This window comes from Antechinus flavipes, chromosome 1, assembly GCF_016432865.1.
Source record: "Antechinus flavipes isolate AdamAnt ecotype Samford, QLD, Australia chromosome 1, AdamAnt_v2, whole genome shotgun sequence".
Lineage (NCBI taxonomy): Eukaryota > Metazoa > Chordata > Mammalia > Dasyuromorphia > Dasyuridae > Antechinus > Antechinus flavipes.
The window spans coordinates 1,241,246-1,261,297 of NC_067398.1; the positions used below are offsets into that span (position 1 = coordinate 1,241,246).

Genomic DNA, 20,052 nt, shown 5'->3' on the forward strand with positions numbered 1-20,052 from the left:
CCAGGCGGGGGGCGGGGGTCACAGGCAAATGAGGCTTCCAGGACTCACAAGCAAAAAGGCCCAAGGAGCGAGCTGCCATCAGTGAGACGTGGGGGCTCCTGATGGCTCCGCCCCTGCCGCCCCTCACTCCCGCCCCCTCCTGGCTTGGGGCCACACACCTCACACACGCCCTCTCTGATCCAAGGTCTGATGGGACTTTTCTTAATAGTGACAAAAACCCTGTGCTGGGGCGGGGCCGGGGGCTCGGGGACCCCGGCGTCCGCGGCTTTGCCGCCCCCCAGCGGAAGGGCCGCTCCACAGGAGCAAAGCCGCCCCGGCGCCTCCCCCGGCTTCCCTTCTCGGGCAGCCTTCCTTCGGGTCACTCGCCAGCTCACGTGGGGCCCACGGAAGTCACCGATGGGGGCCCAGCGAGGACCCCACCCGTGCCCGGCGGGGGCTCGGGAGCCGTTATCTTGGGCCATCTGAAAAGGGGGCTTCTCTCTGACCTCCACAGCCCGAGTGAGCGTGTGCTACTGACCCGCCGGGGTCTCCTCGGGCTTTGGATAGGCCTCAGTTCCCTCACCTGTAAAATGGGCTGACTACCTAGAACTGGAACTCTTAGCCCCGCAGCCACTGGCGGGTGGGAAGGCCCGGCCTGCGGCAGGGTCTCTGCGAGCTCGGGGTCCTGACAGAGGCGACCCGGCATTTCCTCAGAAAGGGCCGATCTGCCCCCGCGGCCGGGCTCAGAGGGGCTCTGCTCCCATCTCTAGCCCGCCCGCCGGGTGCCAGAACAGGAAGGGCCAGGGGAAGGCTGGGGGCCTCAGCCACTGACCGGCCTGGGGAGCTAACGTGGGGGCCCTGATGGCCGAGGGACAACCGGACGCGCTGCCTCGAGAGGGCTGCAGGCGCCCCCTGGGGGAGGGAACAAGGAAAACTGAGGAGACGGCGACCGCCCCGAAGGGGCCGTTGGCCCGGTGCCAGCCAGGCCCGGGACCCAGGAGGCGCGCAGTGCGTGGTCCTCGTGCCCGCCCCCCTCCTGTGAGGAAGCCGCGGCAGACGTACCTGCCTGCAGTTCGAACCAGAAACAGGGCACTGTGGCAGCGGGGTCTGGGGGGGATAAGGAGAAATCACCTTCCGCCCGTGGCGGGGGGCTTTGTGACACTGGGGGGGGGAACTGAGAGGAGGGGGAGGGGCTCCCGTCGGCAACAGGGTGACCTAACAACACACAAGCACCACAAAAAGGGGCTCGACACATGCAGCAGTCACCCCAAGCCACGCCGGGAGAGTACCTTCCATTTTGTCGGGTGACGATGAACCTAAGGCACAGAATGACAACTCAGCGGGCGGCCTTCTCCCGGGCAGGAGCCCCGCCGGTGCCCCAGCCCTCCCCGCCCCCCCCCCCCGGCCCGCCCCAAGAAACCGTACGTACGCTGAGACTGGGACACCATCTTCGTCCGGCTGCGGCCCCGGGAGTCCGCCTTGGAGCCGGCCGCGCTCGCCACGGCCGTGGAAAGTTTGGCTCTCACGCGACCTGGGAAGGGAAGTCTCCGTCAGGGGGCCCGGCCCGGCGAGGCCCAGGGGCGGCTGGGAGCACCCTCGGGGGCACGGGGTCAGCCCGGCGGACTCCTTTGGACGCCATCTTTGAAATGGAAACACGAAAGGGAGACCCCCCCCCCAACAGCAGCCCCAGAACTGACGCGGAAGGCCTCTGGGAAGGGCCCGGGAGCCCCCGATCTGTCAGCCTGGAGGGAGCCTTCCCGTGGCCCTTCTTGGTGGGAACCGTGGGCGTCCCTTCGCAGACATCCCGGAGAGTCGCTGGTTCTCCCCCCACCCTGGGCTGGAAGGGGGCGGGGAGTCACGTAACCTTTTTCCCAATGACCCCAAGAGGGTCCCAGGCCCCGCGGCTCGGACTAACTGGACGTTTGGCACGGGGGGAGGATGCTCAGACCCGGCCGGCCTCCTTTCTAAACACCCTGGGAAGCCCCCTCACCATGGCAAGACCCTGGACTGGCCCCCAGGCCCAAAAAGCCTGGCTGGGGCGGGACACGGGGAAACCGGGACTGTCAGTGGCGGCCTCACGGATAGCCGGGCCCCGAAAGAGGGGGAGACCCGGAGGAGAGAGGGGGAGCACCGTCCGGCTAAAGGCCGTTGGCCTAACGCCCGGTTCCGGATGCCTCGGGGCCGACAGAGACCCGTGCTCAGCCCTTCTGACGGGACCTCCGCGAGCAGCAGCCGGGAGGCCCCCAGAGCAGCTCGTGAGAAAAACGGGGCACTGGGCCCCCCCCACTACCCTCGCTGAGGTTACCCGCGCCCAGCCATGATGCTCGAGCAGCCAATGATTGCTGGGGGTCGAAATGAAAACCACAAGCAAAGGGATGGCCCCCTCCCCCGGAACCAGCCCCCCCGGGGAGCCCCCCGAACGATGGAGGAAGGCGGGGAGGAGTTAGTATGGAACCTCGGAGAGACGGCCTTAGTTCGCTTTTACAACAAATGAACATGGAGGCGAGCGGCTCTTTGGCCAGCAAAGGGGGGTGCGATTCTTACCATCGTCCGAAGCCGCCCCTAAACGGGAAAAACAAGATAACAGTGACATTTCAAGCAGCTCTACGAGACCCGGGCTCGGCGCCCTGAGAGAGACGCGACACTCGGGGGAGACGCCCGCTCCTCCTGGGCCACGGGGGCCTGCGATCGCGGGGTTTCCCACTCGGGCCCCTCACCGCAGACGGCCGGAAAAGCCAAAGAGGGTCTGGGGTCGACCCTGGTCAGAGCAGGGGCCGGCGGGGGCTTCGCGCTCTCCACGCCTGGTGCCCACTGCCCCAAGCCCCGACTGCAGTGGGTGAGGCAGCACGACAGCTAAGGGCACGCTCAGAGGGGGGACATTCGGGACCCCAAGACCCGCTAAGAGCCGTCCAGGCTGGCTTCTGGAGGATTCCGCCATTTCCCAAACTTCTTCCCCCAAAAAGCAGCGACCGCCTGAGTGGGGGGAGGCCGGGTGCGCTCTCCAAACGCAGGGAGGACTCGCCGTCCCTGCCCGAGGCCGAGGAGGCTGGGACTCACTGGGGGGGCCGCACGGCGCTACGTCTAGCCCCAGGGGGCCCCTGGGATCCTCGCGAAGCCGAGACCCCCCCTTGCCTCCCCGGGCCGGGGGCCGCGCCGGACCCTTCAGGCCTCCTCCCCAAGAACAGAAGCCCGGCCGGGGCGGGGGGAGCGCCCACAAAGACCCCGGGGCCAAACGGGGGGGTCCTTACCGTCTGCCTTCTCCGATGCGTCCTCTTTGGCAAACGAGTGAGCAAAGAACAGAGAAAACTCAGTGGGCGGGGGAAGGCTGGAGGCCTGGCCCCCGGCCGCTTCTCTGAGGGGGGCGGGGGCTTAAGGCTACGGCCCCGCTCGGGGACCAGGCTCCCGGCCCCAGGGACGCTCTCTCGGGGCCGCCGGCAAAGGGGAGGGGGGAGGGGCCACGCCCCGGCTTCTCGGCCTTCAGCCCGGAGCGAACAAGGGAAACTGACCGAGGGCCGGGCGCCTGCGGCCACGTGGCCCCAAAGGGGCTCCCTGACAGGCCTCGGGGAGCCCACCCGGAAAGGGAGGCCAGCGAGGGGCGGGCGGGCGGCGGCCAAAGGAGGGGAGCCTGAACGGGCCCGAGCGCGAGAAAAGGAGCCCGGCCACGGGGAAGCGGGTGTGACTGGCAGGGCCGCCCGCCCTGAGTGCGCCGGGCCCCCCACTGCTCTGTGACTGCGGGGGCGCGGGAGCCACGAGCCGGAGCGAGCGCCAGAGCACGGAGCTCGGGAGCCGGGGGAGGGAGAGCCGAGGGGGCCCCGTGACAGCACACGCCCCCTTCTCTTACCCAGGGACGCGTACGAGCCGGGAGTGAGGGTGCCGGGCCCGAGGCGCCCACCGCCGCCCGCCTGCCCCGCGATGTGGCGCGCCTTGGCCCCCGCGGCCGTGTTCACGTCGATGTCACTGTGGGACCGCTGGAGGCTGCCGGGGCTCCCCGTCATTTTGCCGCTGCTGGAAGACACTGGGGGCAGAGGAGGAGCGTGGTCAGGGGCAGGAAGGGCCGCCAGCCCCCACATGCCCCCCATGTGCCCCCAGCCCGGCAGCAGCAGCGCCTCACCTCTCCCGGGGCCGGCCGAGGCGCTCCCCGCAGACCACTTGGAGGAGAACGGGCGGCTGCAAGAGGAAGCAGGGCCGACGGCTGTGGGTTTGGGTCTGGGACAGCTGGGGCCGACCCCCCCTTCCCGCCGGCAGGGTTGGGTCCCCCTTGGCTTCCTCCTCCTCTGCCTCCCTGTCCACCCCCCACGTGCAGGGCCGGGGTCCCCGTGCCCTAAGCCGCCCCTTCCGCCCTCCCTGCCAAACTCCTCGCGGGCTGAGCTGCTCAGGAGGAAGCCGATGGCGGGCAAGGCTGGGGCCCGTGAGTGCGAATCCGGGCCCGGGGCCACATCCCGAGCCAAGGACCCCTCTCTGGGGGAGGCTGGAAAAAGGGGCTGGAGGAGGAGACGGCACGGGTGGGGGGGGGGCCTTCACTGACCACCAGGGGCGCAAAAGTGCCCCCCGCCCCCGGTGCCCGGCTCACTTGAGGCTCTCCTGGGAGCTGGAGGAGGAGCGGTCCGAGGGGGGGAGGGAGGCGGCGCTGCCCGAGTTCTTGAGGTACGTCTGGAGGCTGCGCTGGTAGGAAGGCTCCAGGGAGTTATACAAGGTCTCGGCTTCCCCGGGAAAGTGGTTCCGGAGGCCCATGTATGTCCTAGGACGCCGAGAGCGCGGCACTTACCGGCTGGCGGGAGGCGGCCCCGACTCCTGCCCCCCGGGCCCCTCCCGGTGCAAGTGCCCGTCTCAAACAGGCGGGGAGAGCCCCTCCCCCCGGGGGCGCCCGAGCCCGGCCCAGCTCACTTCCTGGCCTCCACTCGGGCCTCCGCGTCCGCGTCGTGAATCCCCTTCTTAATCGTCTCCACCAACACGGCCGCGTGCCTGCGGGACAGAGCATGCTCAGTGCGCCAATGGCGCCTCCGGGAGGGGCCGCAGCCCCCTCCGTCCCGCTCACCCCCAGGGGCTCAGCCCAGGCGCCCGGTCCCGGGATCCGCTTCCTGGCTGTCTGCCTCGTTTCCCCAGCTGTAGGAAGGGGGGAATCCTAGAACCCCATGAGAAATGCGTAAAAAGTGCCCGGGACAGTCCTAGGCACACAGTAGACACTTTATCAACACTCCCCGCCTCCCCTTCTGACCCTTTTGGCCCTTCACTGGCCAGCTGAGGAGAGGGAGGGCTGACCCTCTGAGAAGCCCCCCCACCCCCAGCTCTGACATGCTGAGCGAGCCCAGAAGGAGCCTGCCTCCACATACCTCTCCAAGGAATGGGTCTGCCACTCTTGCAAGAGGAGGTCCAAAAACTCAAAGGAGCGCCTGGGGTGGGGGGGAAGCGCGGAGGGGTGAGTGTGACAGAGGGCGCCAACCAGGGACAGAGAGGGGACCAGTGGGGGCGGGGGCGCCAACCAGGGACAGAGAGGGGACCAGCGGGGGCGGGGGTGCCAACCAGGGACAGAGAGGGGACCAGCGGGGGTGGGGGTGCCAACCAGGGACAGAGAGGGGACCAGCGGGGGCGGGGGTGCCAACCAGGGACAGAGAGGGGACCAGCGGGGGCGGGGGTGCCAACCAGGGACAGAGAGGGGACCGGCAGGGGGCGGGGGTGCCAACCAGGGACAGAGAGGGGACCGGCAGGGGGCGGGGGTGCCAACCAGGGACAGAGAGGGGACCAGTGGGGGCGGGGGCGCCAACCAGGGACAGAGAGGGGACCAGCGGGGGTGGGGGTGCCAACCAGGGACAGAGAGGGGACCGGCAGGGGGCGGGGGTGCCAACCAGGGACAGAGAGGGGACCGGCAGGGGGCGGGGGCGCCATCCGGGATAGAGAGGGGACCGGCGGGGGCGGGGGTGCCAACCAGGGACAGAGAGGGGACCGGCGGGGGTGGGGGCGCCATCCGGGACAGAGAGGGGACCAGTGGGGGCGGGGGCGCCAACCAGGGACAGAGAGGGGACCGGCGGGGGTGGGGGTGCCAACCAGGGACAGAGAGGGGACCGGCGGGGGCACCATTTGGGGCAGGACAGAGCCCCCCAGTTGCGCATTCACCTCCTCACTGCCACGGACTTGGAAGAGCAGTTGCTGGTGATCAGCGGGATGAGCCGGGGCACATGCGTGTGCTGAAACACAAGACATGGTATCTGGGTCCCCGTGGGCGCGGGCTTTTGCCGGCCCCCTCGGCCCGCGTCCCCACGAGGGGCAGACACAGGGTCTGAGGCCGGCCCTGCGCTCCACCCCCCCAGACCACCCCCTGCCCGCGGCCCACGTGGGCACTTCCCGGTGCCGCGGCGGGTCTCGGTCCCGCCCCGGGCTGCGAGGGTCTGGCAGGGAGGGGCCACCGTACCCGGATGATGAAGCGGATCGCCGCGCAGCCGGACGTGGCCATGACTTTGGCGCTGTTGGGGACCAGGTTAAAAAGGGTAGGCACGATGGCTTCGGCGCCATGGTCGAACTTGTTGCCCAACACGGTGGACAGATGTCTGTGCGGGGAGAAGGAAAGGGGGCGTCACCGGGACCCTGCCAGGCCCGAGGACCGGATCTGGGGTCGGGCGCGAGCACACAGTAAGCGCCAATGGAGTCCCACACACGGGGCCGCTCCACGCCCAGAGGGGCGGGGACTTTCCTTCCCGGAGCGCCCAGCTCCGGTCCTCGGTCCTTGTGCCCCTGGGCAGAAGCGGGGCTTGCGGCATCTCCCCGCCGACTGTGTGTGACCCGGGCACCAGGGTTTCTGCTAGGGGGCCCTCACCAGCGGAGATGGCTCTGCCCCCCCCCCCCAGCCCCCCCCCCCCGCCCCGCCCCCCCGCCCCCCACCCCCCCCTCCCCCACCCCCCGCCCCCCGCCCCCCACCCCCCCACCCCCCGCCCCCCCCACCCCGCCCCCCCCACCCCACCCCCCCCTCCCCCCCCCCCCCGACCCCCCCCCCCCTCCCCCCCCCCCCCTCCCCCACCCCCCCCCCTCCCCCCCCCACCCCGCCCCCCCCCACCCCCACCCCCCGCCCCCCACCCCCACCCCCCCCCGCCCGCCCCCCCCCGCCCCCACCCCCCCACCCCCCGCCCCCCCCCACCCGCCCCCCCCCCCACCGCCCCCCCCCCCGCCGCCCCCCCCCCCGCCACCCCCCCCCCTCCCCCCACCCCCCGCCCCCCCACCCCCCGCCCCCCCCACCCCGCCCCCCCCCACCCCCCACCAAAGAGCGGAAGGGCAAGAAGCAAAATGCATTTGCAGAAAAGCTTCCAGGAGACCAGAGCTCCAGCCCTGGCCCAAACACCGGGATTTTAAAGCCTGTGAAACACTCCCAAATCACCAACCATTCACAGAACACAGTAGGTACCTATTAAAGGTCCGCTGACCACCGTGTAAGGAAAGAGTAAGGAAACAAGACCGTGGGGAGCCTCTGGGGTTTTCTGAATGGGGGTGGGCGGGGGGGGGGGGTGCTGGCAGAGAACGAGCCCAGGGAAGAAAGGGAAGTCTTCCAGAGAGGCTGCAAGGGGAGCCATCCTAAGACCGCACTGTGTAGGAGCCACGTTCAGCACAGAGAATTTCTCTTTTACACAACAAGCCCGGGCCCCGCTTGTGGGAGCTGCAAACTGACACGGGGGCCTACGTATTGGCAGGGACCAGATGGAGGTGGGTTCCAGTCTGAAGGAGAGAAGGGCTCTGGGGGGAAGTCACCAAGTGGGGTCCCAACAATGGGGGTGGGCGGGGGGGGGGGGTGCTGGCAGAGAACGAGCCCAGGGAAGAAAGGGAAGTCTTCCAGAGAGGCTGCAAGGGGAGCCATCCTAAGACCGCACTGTGTAGGAGCCACGTTCAGCACAGAGAATTTCTCTTTTACACAACAAGCCCGGGCCCCGCTTGTGGGAGCTGCAAACTGACACGGGGGCCTACGTATTGGCAGGGACCAGATGGAGGTGGGTTCCAGTCTGAAGGAGAGAAGGGCTCTGGGGGGAAGTCACCAAGTGGGGTCCCAACAATGGGGGTGGGCGGGGGGGGGGGGTGCTGGCAGAGAACGAGCCCAGGGAAGAAAGGGAAGTCTTCCAGAGAGGCTGCAAGGGGAGCCATCCTAAGACCGCACTGTGTAGGAGCCACGTTCAGCACAGAGAATTTCTCTTTTACACAACAAGCCCGGTGCATCCCCTGCGCCCCCTAGCTGCCCCCAGAGGCTCCTTTCCCCGTGGTTCTTCTCCGCGGCCTAAGGCACGAGCCACGCCCCGCTGCCCACTGCCCGCCATCTTGGGGAGGAGAGGAAGGGTGCGAGAGAAAAAGGCAATCCCAACCCCATACAAATGAATGTTGGAAACCACCCTGATGTGTAACTGGAGAAAATAAAACCCTGTTAGCTGGGCCAGCCTGGGGGCCGTCCCCTCTGAATCTGACACGGCAACAAGATGGCGCCGGACACAGACGGAAATCAAGGGGGGGAATACTTAGCCGGCCAAACAAAGGCTTCCTCGCCACCTTAGTCGCGAGTTTCCAGAACGGCCAGCGAGGTGCGAGGGAGGGACGGCACGGAGCCCCCCGCCTCTGGGACCTCTGGCTGGTCAGCGGCGGCCCGGGCCCAGTCTCCTCCCCAGAGCCACCTGCAGAGCGCCGGGCGCCTTCGCCGAGCCTGGGCGAGACCCGTGCCTGGCACTTCCTACGAGCCCCTCAGAGGAGGGGGGAGGTCAAAGAGCAGCCCCCAGACAGGAAACTCACCGCGTTGGCGCGCTGGTCCCAGTCGTGCTTGTCATCCGACAGAATCTCCCGGATCTTATTCAGCGTTTCTTCCAGTTCCCGGCTAGAATAGATCTGAAACCAAAGGCACAGGGCTGAGAAGGAGCCGGTCACCCCGGGGGGTCCCGGGGGCGCATCTGCCCCCTCCTCCTCTGCACGGCCTCATCTCCCGGCTGTGTGCCCCTGAAAGTGGGAGGCCCCAGCCTCTGGAAGTGCCGCTCAGTAGGGACAGTGGGGTGATTGCCGCGCAGTGACCTCGGCTTGGGCGCCCTCCCCCTCTCGGCTCTGGAGAGCAGGGTCTGTCCTAGCCTTCCCAAGATGCACTCCCACAAAAAGCCCAGGGCTCAGGCCGCACGGGGGGCCTAGTCTGAGGACTTGGACCCCCAGAAGGCCCCATAAATGCTCTCTCCATTCACTTTAAGGCCTTGGAAGAGGATCACACCATTTTTTCAGAAAACAGAAGAACCTTTTCTAGAGTCTCAGAACAAACCACGCCCACCCCCACCAAAGAGCGGAAGGGCAAGAAGCAAAATGCATTTGCAGAAAAGCTTCCAGGAGACCAGAGCTCCAGCCCTGGCCCAAACACCGGGATTTTAAAGCCTGTGAAACACTCCCAAATCACCAACCATTCACAGAACACAGTAGGTACCTATTAAAGGTCCGCTGACCACCGTGTAAGGAAAGAGTAAGGAAACAAGACCGTGGGGAGCCTCTGGGGTTTTCTGAATGGGGGTGGGCGGGGGGGGGGGGTGCTGGCAGAGAACGAGCCCAGGGAAGAAAGGGAAGTCTTCCAGAGAGGCTGCAAGGGGAGCCATCCTAAGACCGCACTGTGTAGGAGCCACGTTCAGCACAGAGAATTTCTCTTTTACACAACAAGCCCGGGCCCCGCGGCCCCGCTTGCGGGAGCTGCAAACTGACACGGGGGCCTACGTATTGGCAGGGACCAGATGGAGGTGGGTTCCAGTCTGAAGGAGAGAAGGGCTCTGGGGGGAAGTCACCAAGTGGGGTCCCAACAATGGGGGTGGGCGCTCCTGCTAGCTGGAGCTCCTGGTCTCTCCTCTTGGACCATTCTAAGAGCCTGCAGAGCATTCCGGAATGGCAGTGGGGAAGACGGCACGAGAAGGGGCTCCCCAAGGCACGTGATCCTGAAGGCGGCCCCAATTCTGAGGCCCTCATGCCCTGGCCAAATGGCCACGCCCAAAGTGCACAAGGCTTCTGGAAAACTACAATGGCAGGAACGAGGGGCCCGCGGGACAGGGAGACAGAAGTCACCACGGGAGTTCGGGACAGGACGGCAAAGTCCTCCTCAGACGGACCTCCTCCATCGACAGAAGGCGACAGGGAGCATTTCAGACGAAGCCCATCAGAGTGAAAGACAGTCAAAAACGTACTTTACAATAAAAAAAAAAAAAAATCACACATAAACACAAGACATTCGTTTTTTAGAAGTGAGCTCCAAATTCTCTCCTTCCCTCCTTGAGATGGCACGTGGTCCGATCCAGGTTATTCTTCTGCGATATGCAAAACACGTTTCCATTTTGGTCAAAGGGTGAAAAAGCCCCCCGCAGGCCAACTCCCCCATGAAATGGAAGTACCCTACCCCGATCGGCATTCAGACCCCACTGGCTCCTTCTCTGGAGGCGACGGGCATTCCCCAGCCGAGTCCTGGCTGATCCCCGGGCACCGGGTCCCCCTGGTTCTGCGTCCCCTCAGCAATAGCTCCCGTCAGTCTCCCCGGGCTTCTCTGAAATCCCCGGCTCATCATTTCTCACAGCGCAATAGTACGCCATTGCTTTCATATGCCACAAGTCGTCCGAGGGCCTCCCACCAAGTATTCTGACACATTGGTCCTTTTCCCTTTTCAGCGCTTTGGATGCAGGCCTGGTAGTGGTACTGGTTGGCCAAGTCCAAACTGCTCTGAAGAATAATCTGATTGGTTCACAACCCCATCAGTTCTGTAGCAGCGTCCTGGTTTTCGACATCTCCAACTAATATCATTTCCCTTTCCTATCACATTAGCCCATCTGATAAGGGTCAAGTGTACCTCAAAGTTGCAAATTTTCATTTCTCTAGCTGGCCAGGAATGTAACAGTGACATAGAGCATTTTTTCATGACTGCAGATAGCTTTGATTTGTCCAAAAACTGCCAGTCAGATCCTTGACCATTTATCAGCTGGGGAATAACTTATATTCTCACAAATTCAACTCATTCTCTAAATATTTGAGAAATAAAGCTTTCATCAGAGACACTTGCTGTAAAAACTGTTTCCCAAAACGACCAGCAGGAGGATTTCAGAGAGGCCTGGAGAGACTTACATGAACTAATGCTAAGTGAAATGGGAAGAACCAGGGGATCATTATACACAAGACGATACAATGATCAATTGTGATGCATGTGGCTCTTTGCAATCATGAGGTAATTGAGGCCGATTGGGATGGAAAGAGCTGTCTGCACTCTGAGGTTGTGGGGATTGAGTGTGACTCACAACAGAGTATTTTCACTTTTTTGATGTTGCTTGTTTTTTTTGTTTGTTTGTTTTCTTTCTCTCTCTCTCTCTTTTTTTTTTTTTCATTTTTCATCTTATTTTTCATGTGCAGCATGCTAAGTGTGGAAATATGTATAGAAGAATTGCGCACATTTAACCTATAGTGGATCACTTGCCATGTAGGGGAGGGCATGGGGGAAAGGAGGGAAAAAATGTGGAACACAAGGCTTTGCAAGGGGGAATGTTGAAAACCAGCTATGAAGATATTTTGAAAATAAAAAGCTAAAATTTTTTTTCTCAACTTTGTTTTCCTTCTGATCTTGGTTATGTTGGTTTTATTTGCAAAAAATCCTTTTAATCTAATATAAATCAATAATCCAACTTACTTCTCATAATGCTCTCTGTCTCTTGTTTGGTCACAAATTCTTCCTGTTTTCATAGATCTGACTGAAGAACTATTCTATGCTCTCCTAACTTGCCTACGGCATCACCCTTTAGTCTAAATCACACATCCATTTTGGACTATATCTTGGTAAATGGTTTAAGATTTTGACCTATACTTAAATTCTGCTATACTGTTTTCTAAGTTTGCCTAGCAGTTTTTGCAAAATGGTTAATTCTTGTCCCAAAAGCTACTCTTTGGGTTTATTAAATGTTAGATTACTATAGTCATTGACTCCTGTGTCTTGGGAACCTCATCTGTTCCACTGATCTACCAATCTACATCTTAGTACCAAAGTTTTGATGATTGCTGCTTTACAATAGTTAGAGATCTGATTTGTCTAGATTACCTTCCTTTACTTCCCACTCCTACCTTCACCCCAACCCCCAGCCATTAACTTCTTTGATATTCTTGACTTTTTATTCTAACAAATGGATTTTATTATTTTTTTCTAGCTGTATCAATTTTTTTTCTTCTTTTTAAAAATCAAACCAAACAATGATTTATCTATTTTATTCAGCCCCCCCCCAATAAAACCAGATCCTAGTATTATTCATTTGTAGTTCAATAGTTTTCTTGCTTTCAAATTTATTAAATTCCCCTGTTGATTTTTCAGGATTTCCAATTCAGCATTTAACTGGGTTTTTCAAATTTATTTTTTCCCTTAGGTTTTTTTTTTTTAAGCTACATGAGCATTGCATTGATTTTCTCTATTTTGTGAATTTCGTTTTATTTCTCTATTTTATCGATAGACATTTAGATAGATAAAGTTCACTCTAAATATTACTTTGGCTGCATCCCATAAATTTTGGTATTTCTTATTGTTATCATTCCCTTTAATGAAATTTCTGATTTTTTTCTACAACTTGTTCTTTGACCCACTCAGGTTATTTAGTTTCCAATTCATTTTTCATCTTTCCATGACCCTTACTTAAATGTAATTTTAATGCATTATGATTTTGAAAGGATGCATTTGATCATGAGGGGTTTATATCTGGTCCATTTTGTGTAGATGCCACAAACCACTGAGAATTTAGTATCCTCATTCGCTTTTCTCCAAAAGGCAGCTGTATCTAACATTTTAAAGTTTCTATGCATTTCTGCAACTTTTTTTGGTTTGTTTTTGGATTAATCTAGTTTTAACAGCAGAAAGCTGAAGTTCCACATTAATATAGTTTTACTGGCTTTTTCCTCCTCCACTTCATTTAACTTCTCCTTTTAAAAATTAGGTGTTAACATATGATCTACAACAAGGACAAAGGACTCACGATGGAAAATGTTATCCATCACCAGAGAGAGAACTGATGGATTCTGAAAGCAAAGTGAAGTATATTTTTTCACTCATTTTACTCTTTCTTGTGTTGTTCCTTTTCCCTTTTGATCTGTTTCTTCTTTCACAACCGTGACTAACACGGCAATATGTTTTACAGCGCAGCACATGTATAAGCTAGAACAAGCTGCCTACCTTCTTCAGAAGAGGGGAGGGAAGGAAGGAGAAAACTTTGAAACTTAAAATCTTGTCCAAGTGAAGGCTAAAGAATTTCTTATCCTGTATCAGGAGGAGGAGGGAATAAAATACCTATATACATATAAATATAGAAATAGAAAATTTAGTGTTATACCAGTTGGTACATGTTTAGTATTGCTACTACTTCATCGTCCATGCCTTTTAGCAAAATATAGCTTCCTTACCTCTTTAAATTATATCTGTTTTTGCCTTTGCTTTGTCTGAGATCATGACTGCCAGTTCTGGATTTTTTTAAAACCTCAGCTAAAGCATAAATTCTGCTTTAGCCCCTTACCCTTACTCCGTGCTTCAAATGTGTTTCTTGTAAACATTTTGCAGGATCCTGCTTTTTAATCCACTCCGCTCTACGCTGCCATTTTATGAGTCAATCCCATTCACATTTATGATTATTATGTATTTTCCTTCATCCCCTTCTTTTCTTCTTTTTCCTTGCTTCTGACCCTCACTTTCCCCAACCCACCCTCTCTTCCATTAGATGACTCCCCCACTATGTCTGATCCCTCTCCCCTCCTATTTCCTTACCTGGTGAGATAGCTTTCTATACCCAAATGAGTGCATATAGTCCCTCATTTAGCCAATTCCGACGAGAATGAGGTTCAAACACTGTCCACCTCTGCTATCTTGCCGTCCACTGTATTAGCTCTTTCATGAGTCTTTTACCTGAAATAACTTCTTCTATGTGACCTCTCCATTCTCTCTTCTTTCAGCAAAAGCCTATCTCACTCCTTAATATGGTTTCTGGATTTTGGGGGCTACCATCCTATGGAAGCCAGCTGTTAGCTACACCTTCTGTCTATGTAGACTCCTTCTAACTGCCCTACTAGTAACAGAGTTCTTAAGAACAGCCAGTATCAGCTTCCCATGCAGGTATAAAGTTTAACTTTACTGAATCTCTTATATTTTCTCTTTCTTGCTCATCTTTTTATGCTTCTGGAGTCTTATAACTTGAAAGACAGATTTTTCTATTTTACCCAGTCATTTCATCAGGAATGCTTGAAAGTCCTCCATTTCCCTGAACGCCCACCCACGTTATTCCCTGAAAGATTTTGGCAAATTCTGCTGGGCAGGTGATTCTTGGTTGTAAACTTAACAACTCTGCCCTCCCGAATATCATATTCCAAGTTTTCTGGTCCTTTCACGCACAAGATGCTGAATCCTGTATAATGCTGACTGTGGCGCCACAGGATTTGAATTGTTTCTTTCTGGTTACCTGCGGTATTTTCTCCCTGACCTGGGAGCTCTGGAAGTTGGCTATAATTTCCTAGGAGTTTTCATGTGGGGATTTTAGGAGGTGATCAGTGGATGCTTTCGTTTCTATTTTAACCTCTGGTTCTAGGATATCCCTTGCTAATTTCTTGAGAAAGGGCATCTAATTTTTATTTTTCTTCCCAGGTTATTTCTACCTTCTGAATCCAATTCTCCCTGCGCAACAAGAAAACGGTTCAGTTCTGCAAACATATATTGTATCTAGGATATACTGTGACATATTTAACATGTATAGGACTGCTTGCCATCTGGGGGAGGGAGTGGAGGGAGAGAGGGAAAAATCGGAACAGAAGTGAGTGCAAGGGATAATGCTGTAAAAAATCACCCTGGCATGGGTTCTGTCAATAAAAAGTTATTTAAAAAAAGAGAGAGAGAGAGAAAGGGCATCTAGGCTATTTTTTAAACATGGTTTTCAGGTAGTCTGACAATCTTAAAATTAGCTCTGCTGCATCTATTTTCCAGGCCAGTTATGTGTCCAAAGGAATATTTCACAATTTCTACTTTTTTGATTTTGTTTCATTACTTCTTGTTTCAATAGAGTCATTCGATTCGATGTGGCCGATTCTAAATTTTGAGAAATGATTTTCTTGGCTGAGCTTTCGTACTCCCTTTTCCACTTAGTCAATTGTACTTTTTTTTAAGCAATTGCTTTCTTTGGTGCATTTCTGAACATCTCTTCTCATCTTTTACTACACTATCGACTCCATTTGCATAATTCTTTTGCATCACTCTCATATCTTCTCCTAACTTTTCTTTCATTTCTTTTGAGTTTTCAGAAAAGTCGATTCATTTATCTAAGACCACACTATGCTTGTCTGTTTCTCAGCAGGTGGAGAATATCGTCCTTCACGGGTCCAAGTCTTTCCACATTTTTCTAAATCCAGCATGGATCCCACAGCAACATTCCAACCTTATATGATCTGGTCGTTTTAAATAGTCTAAGACAATATTAATACTACTGATGTAGAGCAATTTTCCTATTTTGCTTTGGATTAAATTTTAGCTTTTCTGTCTGAGATCAATGACTTCTACCCTTGCTTCGTTTTTGGTTTTTACACCTAAATACATTCTACTCCTGGTCTTTATTATTACATTTGTATTATTTTCAGGGAGGGCGGGGTTGTTTTGTTTTGCATGTTTCCCACCTATTCCATGACTCTCAAAGTTGAGCTCTGTTCCTGGGGCAGAGGAGGCCCTGCCCGAATTCTCTCTGTCAGGGATGGGGAACCAGGGTCTCAGCCGGCCTCCTGCACAGGGGCCGCCCTGACCACCCTTCTTCCCTCCCTACGGGACATCTGCCACATCCCAGAGTCCTGACCCAAATCTGGGGTTCCTGCTCTTTTTTCCAATTTTAATTTCCAAATGAAACCTGTCTTCTGTCCTTAATGTAATGTGTCCCTGTTCCTGTAAGAGAGTCATCCTTCCAAAGTGTGCGCATTTGTAGAGCACCGACTGTGTGCCAGGCTCTGGCCTGGACCCTCCCGCCCAGCCTGGGAGGCAGGGGCCAGTATGACTCCCAGGTGCAGGAACTGAGCAGATGGTGGTGAAGGATCCTTGCAGGCCAGGCTCGTGCCCTCCGAGATGCCCACTTTTGTCAGGGGATGCCCATGTGCTTGGGTTCTGATGAGCAGCGTGGCCTCGAACAGGAGTTTCCTGTCCCCCAGAGTGAGTGTACTAGTACCCCCTTCACCAGGAGAGACTCCGGTTATGCTCCAAGGTATCGCCTCACGCCCGTGTGACTTCCTAGGAGACCCAGACCCACCATGCCCTGGTCAAACGAATCCCGGCAAGACCCCCCCCGCTCCAGGAAGTCTCCTCCGGGAGCCCATGGGCCCTGTTCCCCAGCCTCCTCCTCTCCCTCCCGGCCCTGCGCCCTTTCCAGGTGCTCCCAATTGGCCCTCATTCAAGCTCCGTCCCTGTCTTGGGTAACCTGCCACCAAACTAGTCTCTGAGAGAGCAAGACTCGCACCATTTCACAAGAAGGGCAGAAAGGCAAACTCCAGACCCTGAAGCCCCCTTTGTGAGCTGGGACTGGGTCTTCAATGGGGGACGCCTAGGGGCTGGGCCTAAGAAGGACCAGTGAGGAGCTGCCCCACTTTGTGGCAGAGGGGTGCCTGTTCTGAGATAGGCTGGCAGAAGAGAGCCCAACACAGGGCCCACAGCAGCCCCTGCAAGGACAAGACCGATCACGTGGCCACACCGGGTCAGGACCCATGGGACCAGAGAGACCATCCCCAGGCCAGAGTCCTGACGTGGACTCGCAGCTGGCCTAACCCTAACCCTGCCTCCGGAACCCCATTAATGACCACGCTCTGCACAAGGAAGCCCTTTACCCTTCCTCGGTTGAAATGTCCCAGCTAACGGGACGCCCAAAGCCACCGCAGCCCCCGGGGGAACACCGCTGCAGCCCCTTCCCAGAAGTCCCAGGCCACCCTTGTGCTGGCCCCGGCAGGACGGCCAGCCTATTGGCAGCATCCGAGAAAGGCCCAGGGACCCTGTCCACGGGCCTGGTTCAGAGGCCCAGAGACCCAGAGACAGACCCAAACAGCCAGGCACGAAAGCTCCTACCTGCACAGAAGGGACTTCCGCAAACGCTTTCACAAAGTCGTCCTCGTCCACAGCGCCAGCCCCGCCTTCCTTGGACGCTCCTAGGGGAGAGAGCGAGCATTCGTTAGAAATGCAGGGCGGCAGGAAGTGGGCCCGTGGCCCAGCTTGGGACCCTCCTCAGGATGGACGGCCCTCGCCAGGAGGTAGATCCCGAGGCCAGGACAATGGCTAGCCAGTACCAAAGGTTTCAACGGCGGTCCAAGCCGGTCAACCAGCTCCACGACAGGAAGCCCCTGCTGTGTGCCCTAAAGCAGCCCAGGACCCCAGGCTGTTTCCTGATGGAGGCTCGCCCAGGCTCCCCCTCCATGCCGACCCAAGGCTTGGTCCAAGCCACCTCACAGGCCCCTGCTCACATCCTCGGGGCTCCCCCCACCCCTTCCAGGGGACTCGGGGACAAAGTGACTCCCATCAAAGCCTCCTCCGGCCTCCCCTCCCCGACAGGAGCTGCCCTGAACTCATGGGTCAGTGGCGGGGAGGAGTCCGAATTCACCGGGCTCGCTCCATCCCTGTCTGCCCCCCCCACCCCAGGCTGCTCACCATATCCCCTTCCAGGTCCTGGGAGACAAGTCAGCAGGCATTAGGAAGCCCTCCCTCTATGCCAAAGCACTTCACAAAGCCGAGCTTACACCCATGGCCTCTGAGCAGCATCCGTAGCCCTCGGCGAACCTCCCCCCTTTCCCCTCCCCATCCAGCCCCTGCCCCAATCCCAGCTCTCCCCCGGGTCTGGAAAGCATGTCTCCTCGCCTCCAGCTCCAGGCTCTCTTCCATGAAAAGGACAAGCAATCCGCTCCCAGCCCCCCCACAGCACTGGGAGCATCTGCCAGCCCATGGGCTGCCTCTCGCCTGAGCCCTGGGAGGGGAGGGCCATCTCCCTCCGTACCCACCTGTGGACGGAAACTACCCGAGACAACAGGACGGACACTGACAGGAGAGCCTCCAGCCCAGGGACACCGGTCAAGGGCGGGTGTCGCTCAGGGCTGCGCCAGGAACGCAGATACTGAGCATGTGATGGTGATGGTCTCGCCGGATCCTCCCAACCACCCCGGAATGATGCCCAATTTACAGCTGAGGAAATGGAGGCCAGCAGAGGAGTAGGGATGGCGCACTCTGCTGCCTCTGTCCGGCCCGGCCCCGGGGGCAGGACCGCAGCAGGTACCATCTGTGGGCGAGCTGGGGCAGGGGCACGCTCGTGCCCTCAGCCCCAGGGGGTGCTAACAGAAAAGCAGGGGGCTTTTCTCTCCTTAGATCACAGCTTTTGGGGGAGGCACTGAGGCCAGACTGGAGGCCTCTCCAAAGGGGGCAGACGCCAACTGAGATCAAATCAAGAAGAGGCAGGCAAGGGGGCCACTGGCAGCTGAGCAAACCCCAACTCACACGAGACAACAGAGTCGAAAGCCTCAGAGGAGAAGGTGGATGGCCTCAGGCCTGAGAATTCTTGGATGAGTTCAGAAAGGAGCCTCAAACTAAAGAGGCAGAAACAAAACTGGGGAAAGGAACTAGGGATGCAGGGAAATACTCTGAGTCAAAAGCTTGGTAATGGAGGAACCCAACACCAACAAACACACACCTGCTGAAGAAAACTGTAAGGGTCATGGGACCTGAGGGTCCCGGGGAAACTCCTCCCCTGACCCTTACAAAACTTGAGGAAACAGACCGGGCCAAATAATAAAAGAGGCACAAAAGAAGAATGGCTAATAATGCAGAAGTGGCCACATGGGAAAAAAAACAGACAAAAATTTCCTGAAAAGGACAACTCCTAAAAAAGCAGAACCGGGCAAAAAAAAAAAAAAACGTACAATATTCACTGAAAAAAAGAGCCCCCTTCAAATTAGAATTGGACAAATGAAAAGAGAGGCCAAAAAAAAAAAAGCTCAACAAAGGAAATGATTCACCCCCTCTCCCCGTTTTTATAGGTTTTTTCCCCCCTCTGGTATACATGTACATTAATTTTTATTTTATTTTTTTCTTTTTTACTTAAAAACGCTGTTTTTCATTTATTTATTTATCTTATAGCTTTTCATATACAAAACATATGCATGGGTAATCCTTCAACACTGACCCTTGCAAAAACTTCTGTTTCAACGTTTCCCCTCCTTCAGTCAACCCCCTCCCCAGATGTACATTAATTTTTAAAGCACATTTCAGAACAAAAAGGAAAAACCACAAGAGAAAAAAAAAAAAAGAACAGAAGAAAAAGAAATGAAAGAAGTGAGCACTAGATGCAGCTGGCGTTTCCATCCAAAATTTACTGGCATTGCCTCGGATTGCTGAACCGCTGAGAAAAACCGAGCCTTTCAGAGCTGATCCTCATACAATCTTGCTGTTCTGTGTATAACGTTCTCCGGTTCCACATCAGGCCACGTAAATCTTCCCAGGCCTTTCTACAATCAGTTTGTTCATCATTTTTCACAGAATAGTAATATTCCATTCCTTTCATCTACTATAACTTCTTCAGCCATTCCTCAACTAATGGGTATCCAGTCATTTTTTTAAAATTATAATGGAGCAAGTGGAAATTAAGGACCCCAGAAGACATCAAAAAGCAGTAGAAGGGCAACTAGATGGCACAGTGAATAAAGCACCAGCCCTCAAGTCAAATCTGGTCTCAGACATTTAATACTTCCTGTATGACCCTGGGCAAGTCACTAAACCTCAATTGCCTCAGCAAAAAAGAAAAAAAAAGAAAAAATAGAAGAAAATGGAAATATCTCACTGGAAAAGCAATTAATCAGGAAACTAGGAAATTTAACATGTACTGGAATACATGTTAAAAAATAAACTAGACATCCTACTTCAAGAAATTATCAAGGAAAACCTGGAAAGAGTTACATGAGCTGATGCTGAGCCAAGCAAGCAGAACCAGGAAAGCCTGTACACTTAACTTTTCTCAGCAACTCAAATGATTCGAGACAATTCCGAAAACCTTTGGGTAGAAAATGCCACATGCGTCCAGAGAGAAACCGCAGAGACCAAAT

At 56.5% G+C, this 20,052-nt stretch overlaps 1 protein-coding gene across 1 annotated transcript in view; it reads right to left on the reverse strand.

Moving 5' to 3' along the window:
• Window positions 1-20,052, reverse strand: part of CLASP2 (cytoplasmic linker associated protein 2) — an 88,049-nt gene that overhangs the window by 38,709 nt on the left and 29,288 nt on the right. Inside the window, 12 exon segments of the mRNA XM_051973470.1 lie at window positions 1,409-1,510; window positions 2,524-2,541; window positions 3,228-3,251; window positions 3,821-3,994; window positions 4,091-4,146; window positions 4,550-4,717; window positions 4,864-4,941; window positions 5,310-5,369; window positions 6,091-6,161; window positions 6,386-6,544; window positions 8,695-8,823; window positions 17,039-17,118. Of these exon segments, the coding sequence (XP_051829430.1) occupies window positions 1,409-1,510; window positions 2,524-2,541; window positions 3,228-3,251; window positions 3,821-3,994; window positions 4,091-4,146; window positions 4,550-4,717; window positions 4,864-4,941; window positions 5,310-5,369; window positions 6,091-6,161; window positions 6,386-6,544; window positions 8,695-8,823; window positions 17,039-17,118 (1,119 nt within the window).